General features: G+C 39.9%; 2 protein-coding genes across 14 annotated transcripts in view; both read right to left on the bottom strand.

Moving 5' to 3' along the window:
* Positions 1-2,178: 2,178 nt before the first annotated feature.
* RSL24D1 (ribosomal L24 domain containing 1) lies at positions 2,179-10,866 on the bottom strand. The gene is made up of 6 exons (XM_063347045.1): positions 10,708-10,866; positions 8,337-8,450; positions 5,577-5,649; positions 4,753-4,816; positions 4,179-4,267; positions 2,179-2,585 (listed from the first exon to the last, which is right to left on the bottom strand). Exons 1-6 carry the CDS (start codon positions 10,786-10,788, stop codon positions 2,512-2,514), a joined length of 495 nt encoding a protein of 164 aa, XP_063203115.1. The 5' UTR covers positions 10,789-10,866; the 3' UTR covers positions 2,179-2,511.
* A 5,583-nt stretch (positions 10,867-16,449) lies between these two features.
* Positions 16,450-21,560, bottom strand: part of RAB27A (RAB27A, member RAS oncogene family) — a 35,802-nt gene continuing 30,691 nt past the window's right edge. For all 13 annotated transcript variants that reach the window (XM_063345493.1, XM_063345489.1, XM_063345483.1 and 10 more), the window contains one exon: positions 16,450-18,887. In XM_063345493.1, the coding sequence (XP_063201563.1) occupies positions 18,689-18,887 (199 nt within the window). In that variant the 3' untranslated portion in view covers positions 16,450-18,688. The remainder of the gene's footprint in view (positions 18,888-21,560) is intronic.

The raw sequence follows: 21,560 nt of genomic DNA, 5'->3' as shown, positions 1-21,560 counted from the left end.
TATCTTTGAAGAAGAACAATTCCTATTAGAAATGTGGTTGGACAGCCAGCACCCAAAAAAAAAAAAAGAAAAAGAAAAACCCCACTCCTCCGCAGCTCCTCAGGAAGGTCTCTGCACACAGAGACAGGAAGGATGGAGGATCACCAGCCTTGTGGTGCTCTTCAGCTGCAGTTGTTCCCTCCTCGCCATGTGCTGTCTCAGCAGCATCCTTCTCCAGTTGACACAGACAAGAGAATAGGACACCATGGCAATTAAATTAAAAAATAAAAATTAAAAAAACCATCACTAGGGCACCTTCAGAACGGGTGTTGTAAGCATGTTACTTATGCAAATTTTTAAACTTAACTGCCTCCTACATACTCACAAGGTATACACAGCAGGGCAGGCAACAAGTCTCTGCTTCTCAGGGAAATAACGTGCCTGCACAATGATGGACAACTTCAGTATTAACTTCAAATTGCCCTTGCTTGCAATTATACTATTACACAGGCTGTAACGAGGTACACAGGTTAAGCAACTCATACAACTGGCAGGATGTTCAGCATTTATGGTTGTAGTGTACTCCCCAAATGGCTCTTCTCAGCTGCTGCAAAATGAGTGCTTCACTTACAGACCTTCATAGGAAAGTGTTAAAAATCCCATAGAGATGCTTTTATAGAGAACGCAACCAAGTTAAGGACTGCAGTTCATTTAAAGATGTGGACAGAAAAACTACAGATACTATGCAATATAAATTATTTAATACTAAAAAACCTCATATGAACTAAAAGCTTGTATATAAATACTGCACAGCATCCAATGGGATTCATTGCCTTTCTCTGCTTTGCACAGATTTCCTTTACTATTTTTGGAGAAAATTAGAACTTGGCACTCACTGAACATCGTATCTTTAAAACTCAGTAAAAAAAAAATAATCTGTAATAAGATTTTTAGATAAAGCATCCCACTTCAAGGATTAAGGACATCAAATATTATGGTAAAATGGGCCATGCAAGAAACGTATTTCCTGAGCTGAAATAACTGAGTTAACTTGTACAGTCACATGAACATAGAATTAACAGTCTGTGAAGGTCTCCCTTCACTATGTCCAAGGACTATACTGCAGCATCTTAGTGATTTCACCCCACTGACATGTTTTCTGACATGGCCAACTTACCGTAGGCTTTTGAGATGTTATTTATATTACAGCTTACAGGGGAGATACTAATACTGTACATCTAAAATACTTATCAGCTATCACCTTATCAGCAAATTTGAAATTATAGCAAAATTTTAATTTCATGAAAATATGAAGGAATTACATATTTGTATTACTAGAATTCAGTTATTTTTATCTCACTACATTGAAGTTTTCTAAATATCTAAACATAATTCATAAATCAAGAGATGAAAAACTGAGTACAATGCCTGTTTATTTCACACACTCCCCAGTGCCCCCTTTCGTATGTTCAAATATGACTCTTTTCTGAACTACACATGTAGGTGGTAGGCAGAAGGAAGTTTTCCAATGCTTGATACAGCATATATTCAAGTTTGGAACAGAACTACAAATTACAATTTTTTCAGGATAACTAGCACTGACGAGAAAGTAAATACTATTTTAAATGCCTTTGAAAGGCTTCTCTGATCGCACTGTTGTAGGTAAACTGCTGTCAGTTTAAGGAAGCAGAGTATTCATCTCAGTGCTGATGACACACTGAATAAAGATAAATCCCACCAGAGTATGCAAAATGTCTACGTTTTAACTTGACCTTCTTTTCTGTCAAAATAATCCTAAGTGTTAGGTAGAAACAGTGAAAAGTGATTTATTGAGAATCTCAATCAGCAAGATTACATGTCAGATTTGAATTTCGGTAGGTCAGGAGGATGGCAGGTCCATCTTCAGACTGGATATTATCACCACTACTATTTTCCAAACAGCAGAAATTCCAGTGTTAGCTTTGCCAGGCTTAGGTGTCATCCGCAATGTAATCCAGGGGAAGTCGACTTAAAAAGGAGATAAACACTGTATGTATTCATAACAAACAAAAAAATTTTGCCAATGACAAGAGTGAAAAAGAGTCTGGACTACACTGGACTGACAAAAAATAATACATCCTGCTCCACCTTATAACCATTAAGATAGAATTTTATCTGCTTTTACTACTATGTAAGAACAACAGACAAAACAGGAAAAGCTCAGGGCCAACATCTTTTATTCCTTGAATTATCAGGGAAAAGTTATCCAGAAAGAAAGTGTAACTTTCCAAGGAGTACACAGTACCTCAAACAATATGCCTTACCCTCAATCCTGCCGACAAGGTTTTGTCAAATTACATAATTGTAAATACTGCCCAAACCAGTATCCATCTTATTATTTTTTATAAAACCAAAAATTATTCAAACTGTAAATGACCACTATTCATTAAAATATATTTTTCTTCAACTGTAAGCACAGTTCTGAATGATGTCAGGTGAGGCAGTAAGGAACTGTTAACTGCTGAAGAGATATAAATAGAAAATAAAAGCATTTTAAGAGTCTTCTTCCATAGCCACATCCTCTTGTAACTTCTGCACCATTTTGTCCTCCAGCTGTTTCGGTGTGCCTTCAGAGTAAAGAAAGAATTAATTTAAAGATGTCTCTCTAAACCCAAATAACTGTTTCTCTTTGAACAATATACATGTCTATTCTAGGTGAAACAGCCTAAACATATTGCTTAAAGAGTTTTTTAGGGTAAACCCGTCAAGTTTACAAGTATTTATTGCTAACCTCCACCACCACCTAAAACTACTTAAGAATTGTTTTAACAGAAAAAACGATGCTGTTTTCGTACAAAATCTAAAATGCAGTCAACATATGCTTTCATCTAGTATGATGCACTTTGATGTATCTGGCAATACCTAGCAGAACCTTGCAAAGGACTATAAAAATCCATTACTTTTAACAGATCAGTGGCCCTCTCACATTAGTTTTTATGTAAAGATTTAAGCACTCCTTAATGCTGAGCTGGATGGCAATAGCGTTAACTCCCAATAATGCTCCCAAAAAACAAACAAAACAAAACAAAAAAATCCAGGATTGACATTTGATTCTGCTCTCTTTAAGGCCAGGCAGGAACTGCAAAACATTGGAGAAGCTGTTGCTTGACTAACAGATGTAGTATGTTCCTATTGTGCATCATTCATTTAATGTAAGCAAAGCCAAACAAAAGAAATGAACACTCAGGTTTAATCTTTTGAATTCAGATCCTTTTTCATTTTCTTCCCTCAACAAACAAGGAGGAGATTAAACCAAAGTTTAAATATATATTGACAAAACCTTGTTTCACATATAAACAATCTTAGACTACAGTTAAGGCAAACTGGAAGAAAAAACATAGAACAGAATTCTAGTTAACATCTAATAATATGTCACATCTACATCCCCAGAGACAAAATCACTGGTAATTTTTAAGAAACAATAACTAATGGAAACATTTTTAACTTCTTGACATTACTCTACTCCATTACCTGTATCTTAAAAAATAAATCATCTTTACAATCCATTTTTATCTACATCATCTAACACAGAGTTTAGAAACCGGAAAATTATTTAGCAGAAACAGGTTTCTCCAACTGAAAAACTAAGTTCACTAACAAACCATACACATTATATCTGAACTAGGCACAGATTTTAGTGAAAATTTGTTAAATTATCATATTTTTAAAATTGTTAGGCTTACACTGAAGAAATAGTATTTTCATAGAAATTTCATTATACACAGTGAACTACAAAAAACACCCCTCTACTCTCACAATTACCTAAAAAACTCAAAAAGTAGAGTTTGACTACTATATTTTATATCAATCAGTGGTAGAGTCTGTTGAGTTCAAATAATCAGTTCAAAGGGAAGACTTAGATAAACATATTGGTTAACAAACGTGCAGTTCAGAGAGTAGTTACTGAGTGCAGTTTAAAATACTCAGGGAAAAGGAAGGATGAATGCAGGACTAGATAAATAAAAGGTGTGTTTGATTCAGAACAAAGACACCGATTACGTTCAGTGGCAAGAGCTATTCTCCAAATTCAACAAATTAATTGTAAGAAAAATGCACAGGATTATTGACCTGTAGAATTAGCCATAGCAAAATCATCAATATTAATCATAAAGTTGTATACACAAGTTAACCTAAGCAAACCAGGTAAAGCAAGTTCTTACCTGCTGCATGTGGGGCACGAAGAAGGTGGATATTCTGTTTGACTTCTTTGATGTCTTCTGCCTTCTGCAACTCTTTGCTCTTCTTTAATCTGGGGGGGAATTAAATTTAATTACCTTCAAAGAGGACATGTATGTTTTCATTTTAATGCATGAAACACATCTTTAGCTATAGGTATGTAAACTGTAAGTAACTATAAGGAAATAAAGATAAAAGTATTTGAAAACCAAAAAGGAAAAAAAAACATATACTGGATGCAAAACCAGGAAAAAAAGCCAGCACTACCATCAACTCTTACCAGAAATTTGTTTAAATCTAAGACTCGATATTACAAACAAGGAAATATAACTATTATCATCATGCGTCCCAAAGCTACATTTCACTGGACAGCCAATAAAGCACAGTAGTTTGGTAGCGCGGCAGAGCCCACTGAAAGCATTTCATTCATCCCATTGTTTGGATGACTGCGTATGTACAAAGGAAATAACCATTTAAAACTTTTCATCATCATTTCTCTGGAAAGACTGACTAATACAGATTTGTGAGAGCTCCCATAACACAAATACTTCTCCTCACCTGTTCATAATAAACCTGGCTTGGCGTTTTTGCTTTATTTCCTCCACTCTCTTCATTGCATCAACTGAAATAAAGCAGAAGTTGTTTTAGATGTGCTTACATACTTATGGTTGAAAATACATGCCATTTTGCAGAGCAACTCCACCAGTATCCCATAATAGCTCTGTATCACAGGCCACTCTTATACTATATACTATATAGAGGAAGTTATTCCTTCTTCAAAGAGAAGAGTAGAGGAATATTCCGTGTACCAACTATGATGAACTGTAATTTAAAACTTGTTTATGCTTCTACTTTCATGCCTACACATATTTTCTACAATTAAACATCACTTGTTTATGCTTCTACTTTCATGCCTACACATATTTTCTACAATTAAACATCACAACTAAAGACCCTTACTCGAAATCAGATGCAAGTTATCACCTTCTCCTTTGTGGTGTTCATTTACAAGTAACTCTTCCATTTTATAGCAATTGATTTATTAAACTGAAATGGAAGGAGCATGAACAAAGAAGCAACTGCATCACTATAAAAGGCTTACACGGGGAGCCTCTTATAAAGCTGGATAACACTAAGGTTTTTTGGAGATAATAATTCAAAATTTCTAATCAGTTTCTGAAAAGAAATAAAATCAAGTGAAACTCCACACCTGTTCACAACTCAAAGCCCCTCCACACGTAAGAATCTGGTCATGATTCCAGTAATTTCAAACACAATCACTACAAAGTATCAGAATTACAAGAAATCTTCTGAAAACGTTTGTGTAGAATAAAAGGTCACACCCCGTAGCTCATCTTTTGTTTTTTTCTAAAATGACTCACCAGTCTTGTTCCACAGCTCTCTCTGGTATTTCACGGGTTCATTTCTACGTTTTTCAAACTCAAATGAATTATCCTATATTCAGAAAAAGTAAATATAGATTACATACAAAAGATTATTTAGATCAATGCATTCTTTCTATAGCACTCACTCATATAACTTTATATTTTACATGACTTTTTTCCCCTTTCAGAAGCTCAGTTCCTATACTTTAACAACCTTCAGAGATTACTAAACTAGAAGGAAATAACAGTAGAGTGTTTGACCTCAAAGTGTCAGAAGCCACGGTGATTTGTCTGAAGAGAACTATTTACCAAAACATCTCCCTCGGCTATTTTCTTTTTAGCAAGACAAAAGGAACAGAGAAGACCAACGTGGAGTACAAAATACAGAGTAGACTAGACAGGTGGAAGGCAAAACTGAAAACATGTAGTTTCAAAAGCATTTAATGCAGGTCAAATAAGCTCTGCTCAACAGCCTGTAATTTTGAAGACGTTCAAAAAATAAACACCGTTTCACTTTAAGAATACTGAAATAATATAAAACCATTTGAAATTGTGAAATATTTCAAATTATGACATTGTGGCGTTTGGGGCAGATGGAGGTTTTTCTTTTTGTTGGTTCCCCCTCGTTCCCCCAAAAGTTTAAGATAGAAAAACAGTTTCCTGATTTATTTTTTTTTGCTAGGCATACTTAGCTTTATACCAACTTTTATCTGAGGACTTCTCCCTGCCCACAGGTTCTTTCTTGTAGTGGTAAAGCAGAGTTATTAGACCAGCTGCTAATCTTCACTTGAGCTAAAGACAACTGCAATGACAGCAACTGCACAGAATAGCAAGAAATGGCACATACACACCCACAAGCCACGCTCCATCGTCAAACAGTAGTTAGTTTTCACCATGGGATAGCAACACGCAAAATATCCAAAATACAAGCTGTAGAGCACACCATATGCTATCATCTACATGTGATTCTTATTCTTAAAAACAAAAAATTACCTAAAATTCATTTTTAGACAAGTGTGACACAGCATCACATCAATTCACTACAGTTTATCCTAAACTGAGTCAGCTTTTACCTATTTATAATATACAGCATCGTTTTGTATCATGAGAACACACCACAAACAGCAAAAAGAAGTCTCATAAGAGTACAGATGTTCAAAGTGCCGCACTCTTCTAACCTCCACGCACACAGATAAACTAGAGCTGCCCCATACTGGCCAACAGAGCTTTTCAGTTCCAAACGTGAGGGGACAGAATGACTGACTCCTCAATCATTCTGAGTAACAGAATAAGACAGTCCTTCAGAAACACCTTGTGAACAACACCCTGGAAAGATTCTGTCCTTCTTAATTTTTTTGTTAATTAAAAAAAAAAATTGAAATGCATGAAAACAAGTAAATATATTTAACCTCTATCCAATGTACATGTTTAAAGCAGCAAGAACTATCACCTTCTTACAAACTACAGTATTTCTCATTGTTACAAGCCTACTTACACACTCTCTCCAAAGCTGGCTTATGACGGAATGGATACCAACCAAGCTATAACAAACCACTATGCTTATATATTGTTTTAATTCTTAGCACATATAGACATATCTCAAAATTGGAGCATATTGTCACCTATTTAGAAATGTATAAACGAATTTTAAATTAAGAACTTAGCTTCTTTTCAAAAAGATAATTCAACTTAGCCAGAAACAACTCAGAATCATAGAATCACAGAACGTGTTGGGCTGGAAGGGACCTTTAAAGGTCATCTAGTTCAACCCCCCTGCAGGAAGAGGGACATCTTCAACTCGATCAGGTTGCTCAGAGCCTCATCCAGCCTGGCCTTGAATGTCTCCAGGGATGGGGCCTCCACCACCTCTCTGGGCAACCTGGGCCAGTGTCTCACCACCCTCATTGGAAAGAACTTCTTCCTAATGTCTAATCTAAACCCACCCTGCTTCAGTTTAAAACCATGGCCCCTCGTCCTATAGCCCTTGCAAACTTGAAAGCAAGAGAAGATGGTAATTAATCATGGCTTCTCAAAATCACATTAAAAAATAAAATAAAACCACATTATTCTCCTTGGAAGATCCACCGAAAGCAGCAAATCACCATGTCAAGATACTTAACTAAATTGTTAGTATTTTGTCAAAAAACAGGCAGTTAAGTCACAGTAATTCTTGAATTATTTAAGGACTGTCCCACCAAACATGAGTATTTAGTATTTTTACTACTGAAGTAACTTTGTCTTTAAATCGTTTCTAACTATTTTAAGATCTCATATGATGTTTCTGAAACATTCCTATGTACGCAAGGACTTTTCCTACACATTGTATGGTTTAAGGAGATTTCAAAGGATAACTATCTTATGTGTCTACATAGAGACTTCTTGGGGTACCCGGTAACCCTGATTATCTGATAGTGCAGAAATACAATTACCAAATGTACAGAGAGTAAGAGATTCAGAGATGGGAAAAAAAATAATGCCTTGGACTTGGGAACAGCCAACCTGACACACTGGCTTCCACACTAGAGCTGAAATGGAAGTTCCAAGTTACAGCCAAGCTAAATGAATAGCCCACTCTCAAGAAACCTCTCACACCCTCTTCCACAGTCCCTCTTTCTCCACTTACTCCATCCCTCATGCTCATCTAATTAAATGGTAACGCATTGAGCTAGCTAACCTAACCTGTTTGCAACTACAAGAGGGTAGATTTCTGCCATTTTAGCGATCTAATGTAAAGTGTGAACCAGTTCAGCTTCTTACCACTGTCAATTCTTTGCCAGCTGCTTTCCGGAATGCTTTGGTCCATCTCATCTTTCTGGGATTTCGCTTCTTTTTGAAGTTTCTGTGGCATTTTGATTTGCAGAATCTAAATATCTTAAAGGAGAAGGAGGGAGGAGAATAAGCTTACAGTCAAAGCATATTATTCCTGCCCCATTGCAAGCACGATATCAAACACTGAAGTTTCTCTAACAACACTGATCATTGAAAAAAACATTACTCTTTCAAATTTCAATATTTTTAGCTCAAATACAGCTATTATCAAACAGACTTCCAAGTACTGCTCTTGTTTTTTCATTCTAAAAATCATTTTCACAGCTGTCAGGGACATGCCCAAATGCTTATAATTAAGATGATTATAAATAAAATATACCAAAATTATGAGAATTATGATCTGCAAAAATAACTATAAAACCAAACCTGTACCGTGAATAAACAATTCTCTATACCTGTCAGCACTTTTCAGATAGAGTGCCATCCTGACAACAACAATAGCCCCACACCTCTCACATAACATTTTTCAATGCACACATGAAGTCTCCCTTCTGGAATGTAGCTTTAAGCATTAAAGATTACCCTGCAACAGGAGTCCTAAGCACATTAGTTAATTCCTGGACTGAATTTACTGAAAGCTGTTAAAGCGTATGCCAAAGACATTCCAACTGACATTTCCCACCTCCCTTCCATTTTCCTACACACTCTACAGATCACTAGACTCATTTTAGGCACCTGCCATCGCTAGCCATGGAAGCACCTTATGTTCATCCAGGTGATGCTTTCAGGCCCATTAAAGATGCATAAAAGAAACGTCACTATCCATACTTAAATTTCCCTTTTATTAGTACTGAAATTGTTTAACTAACAGACAAGCTACAAGAACAACCCCCCTATCCCAAACTGTCCCAAATCCAATACACATTTTCCAGTCAAAAAGAATATGCTGCAAGATGGCAGTACGATGGGGGGCACAGACAACACCACATAATCATATCCCTATTTACAGTTCTTAATCCTCTCTAAATTTGTGCATCACTTTGAGCTACCCTGTCTGTCTAGTATCCATAGCAGAGATGAAACTTTACTTAAGAAAACTCAAAATTACATTTGTTATCCATGAGTTTTCCAAAACCCTATTTTTCTTCAACCATACTCTCCTTCCCATCTAACAGTCGCTTCTAAAGAAAATGAACAGAAAAGATAAAACTTCTAATAAAAGTAATCATCTTCAAACAGTATTTTTTTTTAATGTTCTTCTATCACGTGTTTTCACCCTAACTCAGCCAAATAACCTGCCATTGTGCTTTTTTTTTTTAAAAAAAAAACAAAACAGACACCTTGTGGCCATTTTCTAGTAAACGGAACCATGTCAATCTACATCTACCTCCAAATTCCGAAAAGCTGTGACTCAGATAAGCAATACAGATGAGCCAGTATTTATTTTGATGTCTGAGCACAGGAAGGAAGCTGTTTGCGTAAGCTTCATTTCACACAGGGGTCTCCAATGCCCCATAGGAGCGATAAGGAGTACAGCAGGGGCTGGGAAACTATACACAACATTTTATGTACAAAACTGTCACCACAATGTAAAGCCCAAAGTGCTATGCATGTCCTGTTATGACAGCCTCAATTGGGTAAGTCACATCAGATATCTGCATGACTTACAACTTCTAGTAGACTACCATGAGACAGACATAAAGCATTAACTTTAGTACGCAGCTTCTAGTGTCTGTGATCTACATTGTTCAAAGCTTCAGTATCACCTACTATTATTCTGAAGCCTCTATTTCCCCCAAATCAGAAAATTAAAGGACGAAAGTTTTGTATTGCTCTGCGAAGCATATAATCTCCTGCTAAAAACTGTAAACAAATAATTCAGCCCACACTCTTCCCGACACCCACAAGAGTTGCCAAGTTACAGTACGGCCCCACCAAACTGCTCCCACACAGCGAATAAATCGTGACGGTGGATGTCGCCCCCCAGCACCACCTCACAGCGCGACTGCGGGCCCCGGCGGGGCGGGGCAAACGCTGCCTGCCGCCCCCCTGCTGCCCCAATTCAAAGTACACCCCCTCAAGAACCCCACACGCCGGTGTGGGGTTGGCAGAGCCGTAGGGAGCCGCACCCCCGCCCGGGACAGCGGCACCAGACCCTGGGGGTGGGGAAACTGGGGCCTTGGCAGCGTCTGTCAGCGGACACAACCGGTGGGGGGTGAGCGCAGGGCGGGTACGTTGTGCCCCCCCCCTCCCGGCGCAGGCCCGGCGAGGCCGAGCGCTCCCCGCCGTACAGCCAGGCCGCGAGGGGGAGCGGGCGCCGAGAGTCGCCCAGCCAGGCCGTCCCGGCGGCGGGCAGTACCTTGCAGTCGTTGCGCACGAACATGACGCCGTGGCCCGGGTAGATGGGCCCCGAGCAGAAGTAGCACTTCTCGATCCGCATGGCCCCGCCGCGCCGCGGGCCCCGCCGGAAGGACGCGCTCAGCTGACCGGAAGCGGCGCGGCGCCGCCCGCCGGAAGGGGAGCAGCGCCTCCTGCCGGCCGGGGTGCGGTGGGTGCAACGCGCCGCGGGCGCATGCGCAGACGCTGGCCGTCCGCCCCCGCCCCACAGCGGCCCGGTGGGGGCGGACGGGGCTTGGTTTGCGGGGTCGACGCGGCTCTTACGGGCGGCGGCGGCTGCAGGGCTGTCTGACAAGCTGCAACTGCCCCGACCCAGGCACCGGGCTGGAAACAACCAAGTGCCGGCTCCAGGTTCCCGGCCCAGCCAGCCCGACAGGAGTTACCGGGGGTGACGGAGCCACAGCCGTAAGGCGGGACAGAACAACCGGCGGCTGCTTCCTCAGCAGGCACCGGCACAACCCCCAGAGTCGCCAGGTCCTTCCCGTCACAGCCCTGTCGAGCCAGCAGCATACCGGTGTTGGGAAACCCGGGCTGCATCCCCGGCAGTGTGGCCAGCAGGGCGAGGGAGGGGATCCTGCCCCTCTGCTCCGCTCTGGTGAGACCCCCCCTGCAGTGCTGCCTCCAGCTCTGGGGCCACCAACATGAGAAGGACATGGACCTGTTGGAGCAAGTTGGGTCCAGAGGAGGCCACAAAGATGATCAGAGGCTGGAGCCCCTCTGCTGTGAGGACAAGCTGAGAGAGTTGGGGGTGTTCAGCCTGGAGAAGAGAAGGCTCCGGGGAGACCTTAGGGCCCCTTCCAGTACCGAAAGGGGCTACAGGAAAGATGGGGAGGGACTTATTAGCAGGGCCTGTTGCAGTAGAACAAGGGGTAATGGTTTTAAACTGAAAGAGGGGAGATTTACATTAGACAGAAGGAAAAAAAATCTCTTTACAATGAGGGTGGTGAGACACTGGCCAGGTTGCCCAGAGAGGTGGCTGATGCCCCATTCCTGGAAACATTCAAGGCCAGGTTGGACAGGGCACCGAGCAACCTGATCTAGTTGAAGATGTCCCTGCTCATGGCCGGGGTTTTGGACTAGATGGCCTTTAAATGTCCCTTCCAACCCCAATATTCTACGATTCTAAAACTCACTCTGGCAATGGGTGTTTGGCAATGTGGCAGGAGAGCCCGGGTCCCGAACAAGAGGGCACCAAGAGGTGCAACATGCCAGTGCGATACCTCTTCACGAGCTACTCGCTGGAAAATGGCACTTCCAATTCTATCAGGGGTTGTGGAAGCCTCTCCTCACACCCAGAATGAAGAGCTTTGCAACATGAGACCAGTAATGCTCCTCTGTCACACACTGTAGGCATCTGAGCAACCTACCCTGCAAAGAAACCAACTGCCCAAAATAAAGCAATACCCCCTGGAGTCCTGTAAATAGGATCACATAAAACCTACCTAAAAAACAAAGAGCTTTTCCTGAGCGTGGCTGAGGAGACCGAACACAACTGCTGTTTCTGATGCGGTCTCTGCCAGACCAAATGGGAAATAGGAAAGACAGGTCCTGTTGGACATAAACCTCTTTACAGCACAATACAGGATTTGATGCTTCACCTCACCAAAAGGAGCATGCTTCAGACCACATTCCCTCCTTCCCTCCCAAGGAAAGCAATTCTGGAAGAATGTGTAATTTTTTTAATTCAGGGATTTTGGTTTGGTTTTAACTCTGAGTAGTAGCATAGCATAAGCTTTTCAAATTGGTCTTCATTTCTTTGGCAGGCTTTAATGATTGTGAAATACAAGGAGGACCATGAGACTTATTATATGTCTTAGCAAGACCTCTTAATAAAAAGAAAACAGATCAGTTCTATATAAAATGTGGAAGAGATTACTGCTCCAAAAATAAGAAACTGGGCCACAAGACCACTACATGAACAATGCTGAGACTATAGTTTGTATGGAATTTCTCATGGCTGTGCTTTCTTTGAAGCTATAAGAAAGCTCCATTTATTAGCTGATTCGAGCCACAATTTCTAAATCATTACACAAACAGGTTAGTGGTGGGAAAAAGGGAGAGAAGAGTATCTACAAAAGCAGTAATATGCCAAAACCCACAAACATTCACTCACCAGATATACACATCAGCCACACGCATGCTACCTGTAATCCATTATACTAAGAGTGTGGTCCGTCCTTTGATTTCACCAGAGAGAATCCTGTTGAAAGCCGAGAGATACTCATGCTCACAAAAGTACTTTTTAAAAAGACAACCCGTACACAGAAACGAACTATTAGACAAAACTGCATCTTCAAAAGCAAGCAGACTTTTTCCCAAATGACTCTACATCCCTGAAACATACATTCGTATCTTAGTATAGAAATTAAATACAAATTAAAAGATTTTGTGATCAGCTTGTGTTTGATCCCCTCTGGCTTCACACTATAAATGCAAAATTCTGTTCTAAGTGTGAAAAATGAATGCAGCTGAAATGGTTCAGTATTAACATAAGGACAGAGACAGTAACCCAAAGAAAGGAAAAGGAGTAATAGGTTTTTAAAACAACAGTTGATTTACTCTAGCATTCAGGCAAATCACTTTCTGCGCCATTTCCATGTTTGTAGCATCCAGATCGTCTACAGGGGAATTAATTTTTAAAGCAAAATTTGAAGTACTGTCTAAAACCGATGTCTCAGCACACATTACCCTAAGGAACCTATTACTCCTGCTGTTCCCCCTCCTACAGAGATACCTGTTTATGGTGAAAGGACATAAACACCAGGCCCTGTACCTTCCTAAATTGTTTGGAATTGGAGAGGGTCTTCTTTCATCAATCTTAGGATGCCATCCCAGAGTCTGAAATCTTCCTCACCACGTAAGGCTTTACCACCACAATTCCTCCTTCTCCATTTAAAAGAAGTTAACTATCTGAATATTTGGTGAAAAATCTGTGTGTTGAATTGCATGTGCCTTTAGGGCAGTTTTTGCTTTCAGGTTTCTAGAAGAACAAAAAAGGCAGTCAGCTTGGGGCTATATTAAGAAAGACGGAAGATAAAAATTGCTTTAGCACAGTAGAGTCAATAACCTTATCAGCACAGACCTTGCCTCCAATCTTTTCGAAAATCAGACCTCAGCCACATCCTATTGCAGGAGGCACAGGCTAGAGCATATGACTGGTGCCTATACTCACCCCCAGCCCCAAGGAAGAAGAGCCCCCAAGCGGCTCAGAGACAGAGAGCAAGACAGGACCGTACAGGATATTGGTTAGCCTCATGCTGCACGCCGGAGGGAAGGCTCTGTGGCTGTGACAGAAGACGGCAACCCAGCTGATAGGAGGAAACAGCAGACACACACACAAAGCAGTTTTATGAGGGAAGCTATGAAGACACCAAGTTTACAGCTAGAGGCAAAACCAAATAGTAAACAAGTTCTCTTAGGTCTAGGGCTGCTGTGGTTTGGCATATGCAATTGCAGTCCTTTTTCAGTTTGATTACTTTGAGTTTCCTGCCCATGTGACTTTTTTTTCCCCCCATGGGCTGTATTTATTTCACTGAAGACAGCTTTTTCCTGGCAGAGTACTGTATTGTGAAGTCTTTGGTGGCTTCTACAATTTAAACACTGTGGATTACAGACTGTCACCAACGCCTCCAGCAGACAGATGGGATGTGAGAGTGATGCAGTGATAATACAAGCATTTACAACTGGATTTCCCGCCCCCCCTCCTTTTTTCATATCAAGGCGCTAATCTCCTCTTCAAGTACAAGCCATTATGTTGTGGATTTGAAGTGCTTATTCCTGATCTATAAGGCAATATAGATTGAAGGTTGTGGGATCCAGAATCCAGATTAATAATCAAAAAAGAATACGTACTTCTACTCTATTAACAGTTATTCACAGACAGAATTAGGTATCCAACTGAAAAACAGCCTCGCTGGAAGGAGATTTTGCAGCAAACTGAGCAGCTCGTTTGATTTTTGACACAGATTACCACAGCAAGAATTGCTTCATCAAACATCTATCTCAACTCAATACCTTATACTCATAACAAATCTCTCGTCTGCAAATATTTATGTACTTGGACAAGATTCCTAACAGAAGAACTGTCATATACAGTCATATAAAAGAACTGACAACTGTCAGGCATGTGCAGTTGTAGGATCAGGTTCATAGAGTGTCTAATCATGTCGTTTGGAAGACACTTCTGGAGGTCATCTAGGCCAAAGTCTTGCTCAAAGCAGGACAAATTACACCAGGTGGCTCAGGGCCACATCCAGTTTTTAGTGTCTTCAAGGATGGAGATTCCCTAACCTCCCTCAGCTGGTGTTACGATTTCTGACTACTTGTATGGTGACAATTTTTTCGTAATGTCTAGTCAGACTTTTCTATACACCAGATTTTCTCTGTTGCCTCTTCCCTATCCCTGAGCGCTCTGAGAAGGGTCTGGCTCCATCTTCTGTATACTCACTCTCCCATTAAATAGTTCAAGACAGCAGAAAAGTCTCCCTTAGCTTTCTCTTCTTAAAGCTAAGCAAACCCACTTCTCTCTCCTCCTACCCCTTGTGCTCCAGCCCCCTGATCTTGGTGGCATCTGCGGGACTCAGTCCAGTGTGTCAATGTCTTTCTTCTACCGGGGTGTCCAAAACAGGACACAGAACTCCAGATGCGGTCTTATAATTACTGAACATAAGGGAAGACTTACTTTCTCAACCTGCTGGCTTCATTTTACTAATGCAGCCTCAAACGCAGTTGGCCGCCTTTGCCACAAGAGCACACCTTGGCTCCTGGTCAACCTGCAGAATGCCCATCCCCGTTTCTGCGAAATGTTTTTTCAGCCAGTACTAGTGCATGGGGTTATTCCAACCCAGATGGAATATCCAGTCACTTGCCCCTGTTAAACTTAATGAGGTTTAGTTCGGCTCATTTATCTTGCCTGTCAAGGAACCTCTGAATAGCAGCTGTGCCTTCCAGCATATCATAACCTACCTGGTAATCTACACTGCTCTTGATGGAAGCAGCTACTCTGAAAAATCCGGCTCCTTACCTTTGTAGAAGCAGTAGATTTTACAAAATGTATTGCTTTATTCCCTTTGCTCTGGACATGCTACGTGCTCACATTGGCAGTTTTCTGAATGTCTTATAAATACAGAAGTGTTGCCTCTATTTTCTTCTTTGGGTTTGAGCTCCTTCTGGCATCACCGAGGACACATCAGCCCCCCATCCGACTGGTTTGGTCAGTGCCAGAGGGGAACATAAAGAAGTACCTAGGCCACAGAAGAGAACTTAGGTGCATTTGAACTAAAAAACCCGTAACACATAGGGACAGCACAGAAGGACACAGACTGATACTGAAATGAGACAACAGGAAATGTTACAATCCAGTTCAACAAAAGCTGACAAGGTTCAGATCAGGAATGTTTTAACTATTTTATATTAATAAGAACTCCTGGAACAAAGCATCATAATGGAAATCCTTTCCAAAACTTTGTTCCATTACAGATGAACACCTTCATCTGATACCAGATGAAAACAATTTTTTGTGAAATAACAGTTTCTCATCACAAGATAATTCTTCTTTGTTTGTTTGTTTTTTAAAACCAGTGCTAGACTAGTAACAATAGTGTAATTCACTGTCAAGAAACATTTACCATGTTTTCTCATGAGAGCTAAAAAGGGACCAAAGTTTTGTCACAGAATAATTCAAACAAATAAATCTTATGGCACATTTCAAAGGCTGACATCAAAGCAATTTTATGTAGACTCTCTTTATACAGTAAATAGTTACATATAATATGCATGACAAAAAATATGACAGTTTCAGTATTTAACATTTAATATCCAATCTAAACATAAGTATTCATAAAGAAACATTTTTACACCATTTCAGTAGTCACTTAGCTCAGTAGTTGGTTGCAATAATCCTTACTGTTTTCAGCAACTGGATGGAGCTACAAGCACAAAAACTCCCATTCAAGTTAATGCATGACAGAGTTCCACCGTAACCCTCTGAAAAGCAAAGAGCTACATTAAAAGAAATTGAGACACTGAAGTACACTGAAATGCATTGTGTCCTACAGTAGAGTTTCATACTCTACTGGTCAGAAACCTGATGGTAACTTCAAAAGGCACTCTGAGTTAAACTACAGTAACGCTGGTCCACAAGCATTTTAGAACCTTGGTATTGTATAGTAGAAAAAAACCCTCTATTCAATATAAATTGCTTTAATTTCTGTCCTAGCCCCAAAGCAGTCAAATTATATTGCACTTGTAAAAAAAATCTGTGTAGGCTGTGATAAGAATCTAATATTTACATGTTGTGTTTGTTAAAGAACTATGCATTACTTTGTAAAATATTTTAAGAACCAAGTTTTAACACTTATTCTTGTATTATAAATATAACCAGAGGCTACATCATTATTTTTTTATTAGCTCCTATTCTAGAAACATTTTTGGTCCTTCAAAAATTTGTTATGCTGCAATTCACGTTCACAACTGATATCAATGTTTGCCTGAAACTTCAGTAGATAGAATATTTAAATAAATAAATACATTCCTAAAGAAGTAATAGCTTTGGAGTTTTGTAAACAAACTGCTGTGGAAAAAGTCTGTAACAAGACTCAATTTGGCATGTTATGACTTTAATTGGCAATACTTTACAGTTATACAACCTCTGCCAGGCTAGAAAACAGTTTGGTAGGCACATCTCATAAATCAGTCTGGAAAAAAGGCCCCAAAAATACTGATTGTTCCTTAGGTTGTATGAATAAATAAAAATGATCAAAGAGTAACATGATCCACTAAAATATTTATGTGATCTGCAGGGGGACAAAAAGAAAAGCAACTCAATATTCTTTTTAAAATACAACCTAAAGGAAATGAACAAGCCATAAATGAATATATGACAACCAAGATGTACAGGACACAAAGGCTGGCAGAATAAAATGAGCATTAGAAATTTATAGAAATACTGATCTAAATAGAATTGGTATCTTAGCTGCATCTCACCAGAAAACAATCATCATTCATTATTCAGTCCAAATGTGAAGAAACATTCCAAATCTGTGTTTGGTAAAACAAAATTCAGTGCAAAGCACTAGCTCTGATGAAATTTTTGCTGACATCTAGGTTGCCCTACATTCCTGTTAAAACATGAGTGGTAACATAAAAGAAACATAACAACAGATGTACAGTTATGCCATTTTCATATAAATATATGCAGATGCATGTTCTAGAAATTCCAATGATGTCAGGAGGTCTCACAGGCTGTGTTGGATATATTTTATATAGTACAGTTGTAGTTTACATGTTCAATTTCATGACATACCCAAAGTGCTCTACATATGCTCTAGACCCCCGTGCTTCTCTGTAGTTTTTTGTTCTCTATAGAATAGCTTGCTTTTGGTTTTCATCACTAAAATCTTGTGGTTTGAGAGCAAGGAAAAGCTACTCACAGGTTTTTGTGGAAAACACAGGATTTGCTCTTTAAGTTTGTTATTGATTGATGAAATGATTAAATGTTTCTGTTCAAGAACTATGTTGGTAAGCTTGCTGTTAGTAGAAACTAAGAGCTGTCGCAACATATAATCTAAATGCCTAGTCTGTGTAGTTAACAGCCTTCAAAGGGCATTTGAAAGTCCTTCAATTCAAAAGCCTATGCTTTCTCATTGCCCATACAGAGAGATGTTTCTAAATTTGGTAATGAAAATTCCTCTCCCTCCATTCCCTCCAAAGTACAGAATTAGAGGAATATCCAGATCTATACCAAATTAAACCTCCGTCCTATCACTAAGAAACTGCACACCTTGCAAGTAAAGGTCAAAGTTGTTTGAGAGGAAAAAATCAAAAATGAATATCAAGAATTAATATATCTTATTAAATAACTACACAATGTGATCTGTCCATAAGTTAAACAGTTAAGCTGCAACTGTACCATAGCATATACATTCACCTAAATTGTAACTGAGTTAACATCCGCATTTGCCTTTTTCTTGCTCCTCATTTAGTTGTTCTGTAGAGCTGTGCCCGTTGGAGCGCACTACTCCTTCTGGGATCCAGGATTTATCCACACACCGTTCCATGCGCTTCATAATGAGGTCAAGCAGGGTTTCAATGGCTTTGCTTACATTATTCCCATTAGCTGCACTGGTTTCAAAATACGGTATTCTGTAGAGGACAAAACCCACAAACTCACATCACACAGTTCATATTTGGAGGAGAAGAAACAATACATGACTACTGCCACATACTTAGAAATTCCACAAATGCTGTTACTGCTACTCCATAGCAGTGGTCTGACTAAGTGGTCAGTGGTCTGAAACGCAAAAGAAATTAATGAAATGGCTGACTCTGTAGGTAGGGCAGAAGGATAAGGTTTAATTTACATCATGGAGTCCACAATTTACAGAGGCACTGGCCAGTATGAGTTCCCAAAGTTATACTCCTGAGGTCTGTTTTTTTCAGCTCTGTTCCCCAAAAAAGACACAATTGTTTTATACAGCCTTGTATGTGTAGAGTTTCTCCTTGCTGATTTCTATGTACATTAGCTAGGGAGCCACTGCAAGAGAGAGAATGCTAGTATGGACCTTCCCCTGCAGGCAAGGCAGTAAAGACTCCTAATGTAGTACTCTTATCATTACAAAAGATGACTGTTTCTTCTGTGGACACCTCAACTATAAACTCTCTTACATATTTACATGTAAATATTACATATTTTTAAAATAATAATAATAATTAAAAAAAAAAATCAATGCTCAGACCACCTATGTCTTTGTCAACAAAAGGTTCTGGGCACCTTGGTATTGAGAATACAAAGCTAGTTTTCATTATGGTTGTGGGTCAGGATGTTTCAGTGGCATGTCTGTAGGCTTTGACCTTCTGCGCTGAGTGCTTCCCCACAGGGTGGTGCTGGAGCAGCTACATTAATGTTACTCTCCAAGAAACTGATATAGTCACTTCATAATTTTAAGTATTTCTCACTTAACTTGCAAGATTCAATAAGTGGTCAAAAATATCTTACTGTCTCAGTGTGTAGGTCTCCTGCAATCATTTTCAAAATACATCACTTACCAGTGTAAGCCCTTTCCACAGAAGGAGCATATCCAGTGTCTCACATTTTTGTTACCAGAAGACTGTTCGCTGCAGGATTTATCTTGCTCCCCTCACGAGTAAGTGACTGCTAGCAGCTATCCGTTCTCATCTCTACAGGGCAGAGAACTCTGTAACCGCCTACAGATCAGATGTGATCTACCACTTTGACTTCTAGCTCCCTATTCCTAAATTAAGTTGGCATTTTCAGCCACAAAGATAAACATTTCATAAATTATTTCCAGAATTCACATGCAAAGAGATCTCTTTCAAATCTTTAAGAAATGGCCACATGCCATCTGCTGCTGTTTAAAAGTTTTTAGTTCTTCACAGGGAGCTGGTTAAAGTACCATAAACACTTGCTGTTGTCTGTGTGACACGGATTTCAAACAAGCATTTTCACAGGAGAAGGAAAAAGTAAGAATATTGCACTAAACCCATTTGTCTCTAATAGACAGATTGCTTCTGATTTGCCTCCAGTGATTCTTTAAGGTCAAGCAAAGCTAATTTGTGACTACGTGATAGGAAATAGCATGGCATAACAGACTAGACCTGCAGAACAAGGCACTTAGCACTGAGAACCCGGCGTTCACACTATGCATGTTTTGTGGGCTTTACTTTGGACCAGCTCTAATCTATTTCTTCCTACTGAATGCAGATTACTGGTTGGAGCACATCATCTAGTTTAGCTTTCAACTGAGAAGGAATCCAGTTCACATGCTAGAAAGCTGCTCCACTGTAAGAATCAAACCACAATAAATGGATTAGAAGTTTTACTCAAAAGTGCACATCTGATCCACGCTAAAATGCAAGTGTAATCCAGAGATGAGGCCCACGGAAGAGTTACGGGGGAATATGAGTACTATGGGATTAATTAGTATCCGATAGGAACAAAGATTTCACGCAGTTCCTTTAGGGACACATGACCTGTGCCTGTAGGGAAGGAGAAGGGCAAGGCTATCCTGTCTTCCTGCTGGTCTGACTCGGTGTTCAGACTCCCCAGGAGTCTGCAAGTGCAGATGCCTGCAGGAAAACGTGGCTGAGCCCTTTGAGGCTAAGTCACTAAGAATTCACCTAGGGTGAAGCACCAAAAAAAGTGCTTAAGCAGTTGAGGGAATATTGAATGGGGAGGGGGCAGAGAACTGGGGAACTATGGTGTAGAGCAGAACTGCTCTTTTGTGGGAACCCAGCACTCTGTAAGCAGATTCTCCCCATGCTGGTGAATGGGTGCTGAGGCTCTCAGAAACTGAGGCTGCATGTTTCCACAGCCATGCCAGAGACAACGGCTACCCTACAACAAACTTTGGTAAAACAACTTAGCTTGTAAATTAGGATATCATTGCTTTGTATTATTTTTGTTTTCCCTAAAATCTGATGTGACATCACGTCACCAAATGCTCTTTTGGATTTCACTTGGTAAGAGACCTGGCTTTTCTGTGCCCCATAGAAAGCCTCAGCACAGGCAAGAGCAAAGAATTAGACCCCCATCATTCACCTGCCTCTCCAGCTAAATTCTATCTCTTTTCCAGAAGGTTTACTTTGTTTACTGCCAAGGAAAGAAGATTAAACACTCTCCAGTGCAAGATTATTGAAATACTAAGTATGAATTTTTAGGCAATGCAGAAAACATTAATCTCTGACAGGAAAAAAAAAAGATATCATACCGGCCAGTTAAGCGTTCTAAAATGCTTATTCTCACAGTAACCTTTCAGTATACAGAAAAGGCATTACAGAAAACATTTCATTTGGCTT

This window comes from Chroicocephalus ridibundus, chromosome 9, assembly GCF_963924245.1.
Source record: "Chroicocephalus ridibundus chromosome 9, bChrRid1.1, whole genome shotgun sequence".
Lineage (NCBI taxonomy): Eukaryota > Metazoa > Chordata > Aves > Charadriiformes > Laridae > Chroicocephalus > Chroicocephalus ridibundus.
The sequence above is the reverse complement of the archived record's forward strand: the minus strand, read 5'-3'. Positions and strand labels throughout refer to the sequence as shown.

Bases quoted from the DNA above. Each gene is read 5' to 3' on its own strand.
- RSL24D1 (XM_063347045.1), bottom strand. From the start codon at position 10,788: ATGCGGATCGAGAAGTGCTACTTCTGCTCGGGGCCCATCTACCCGGGC. The intron at 4,817-5,576 runs GTGAGTCATTTT...GCTTTATTTCAG, and splicing joins AGAGCTGTGGAACAAGACTG to TTGATGCAATGAAGAGAGTG. The intron at 2,586-4,178 runs GTAAGAACTTGC...TTTACTCTGAAG, and splicing joins TCGTGCCCCACATGCAGCAG to GCACACCGAAACAGCTGGAG.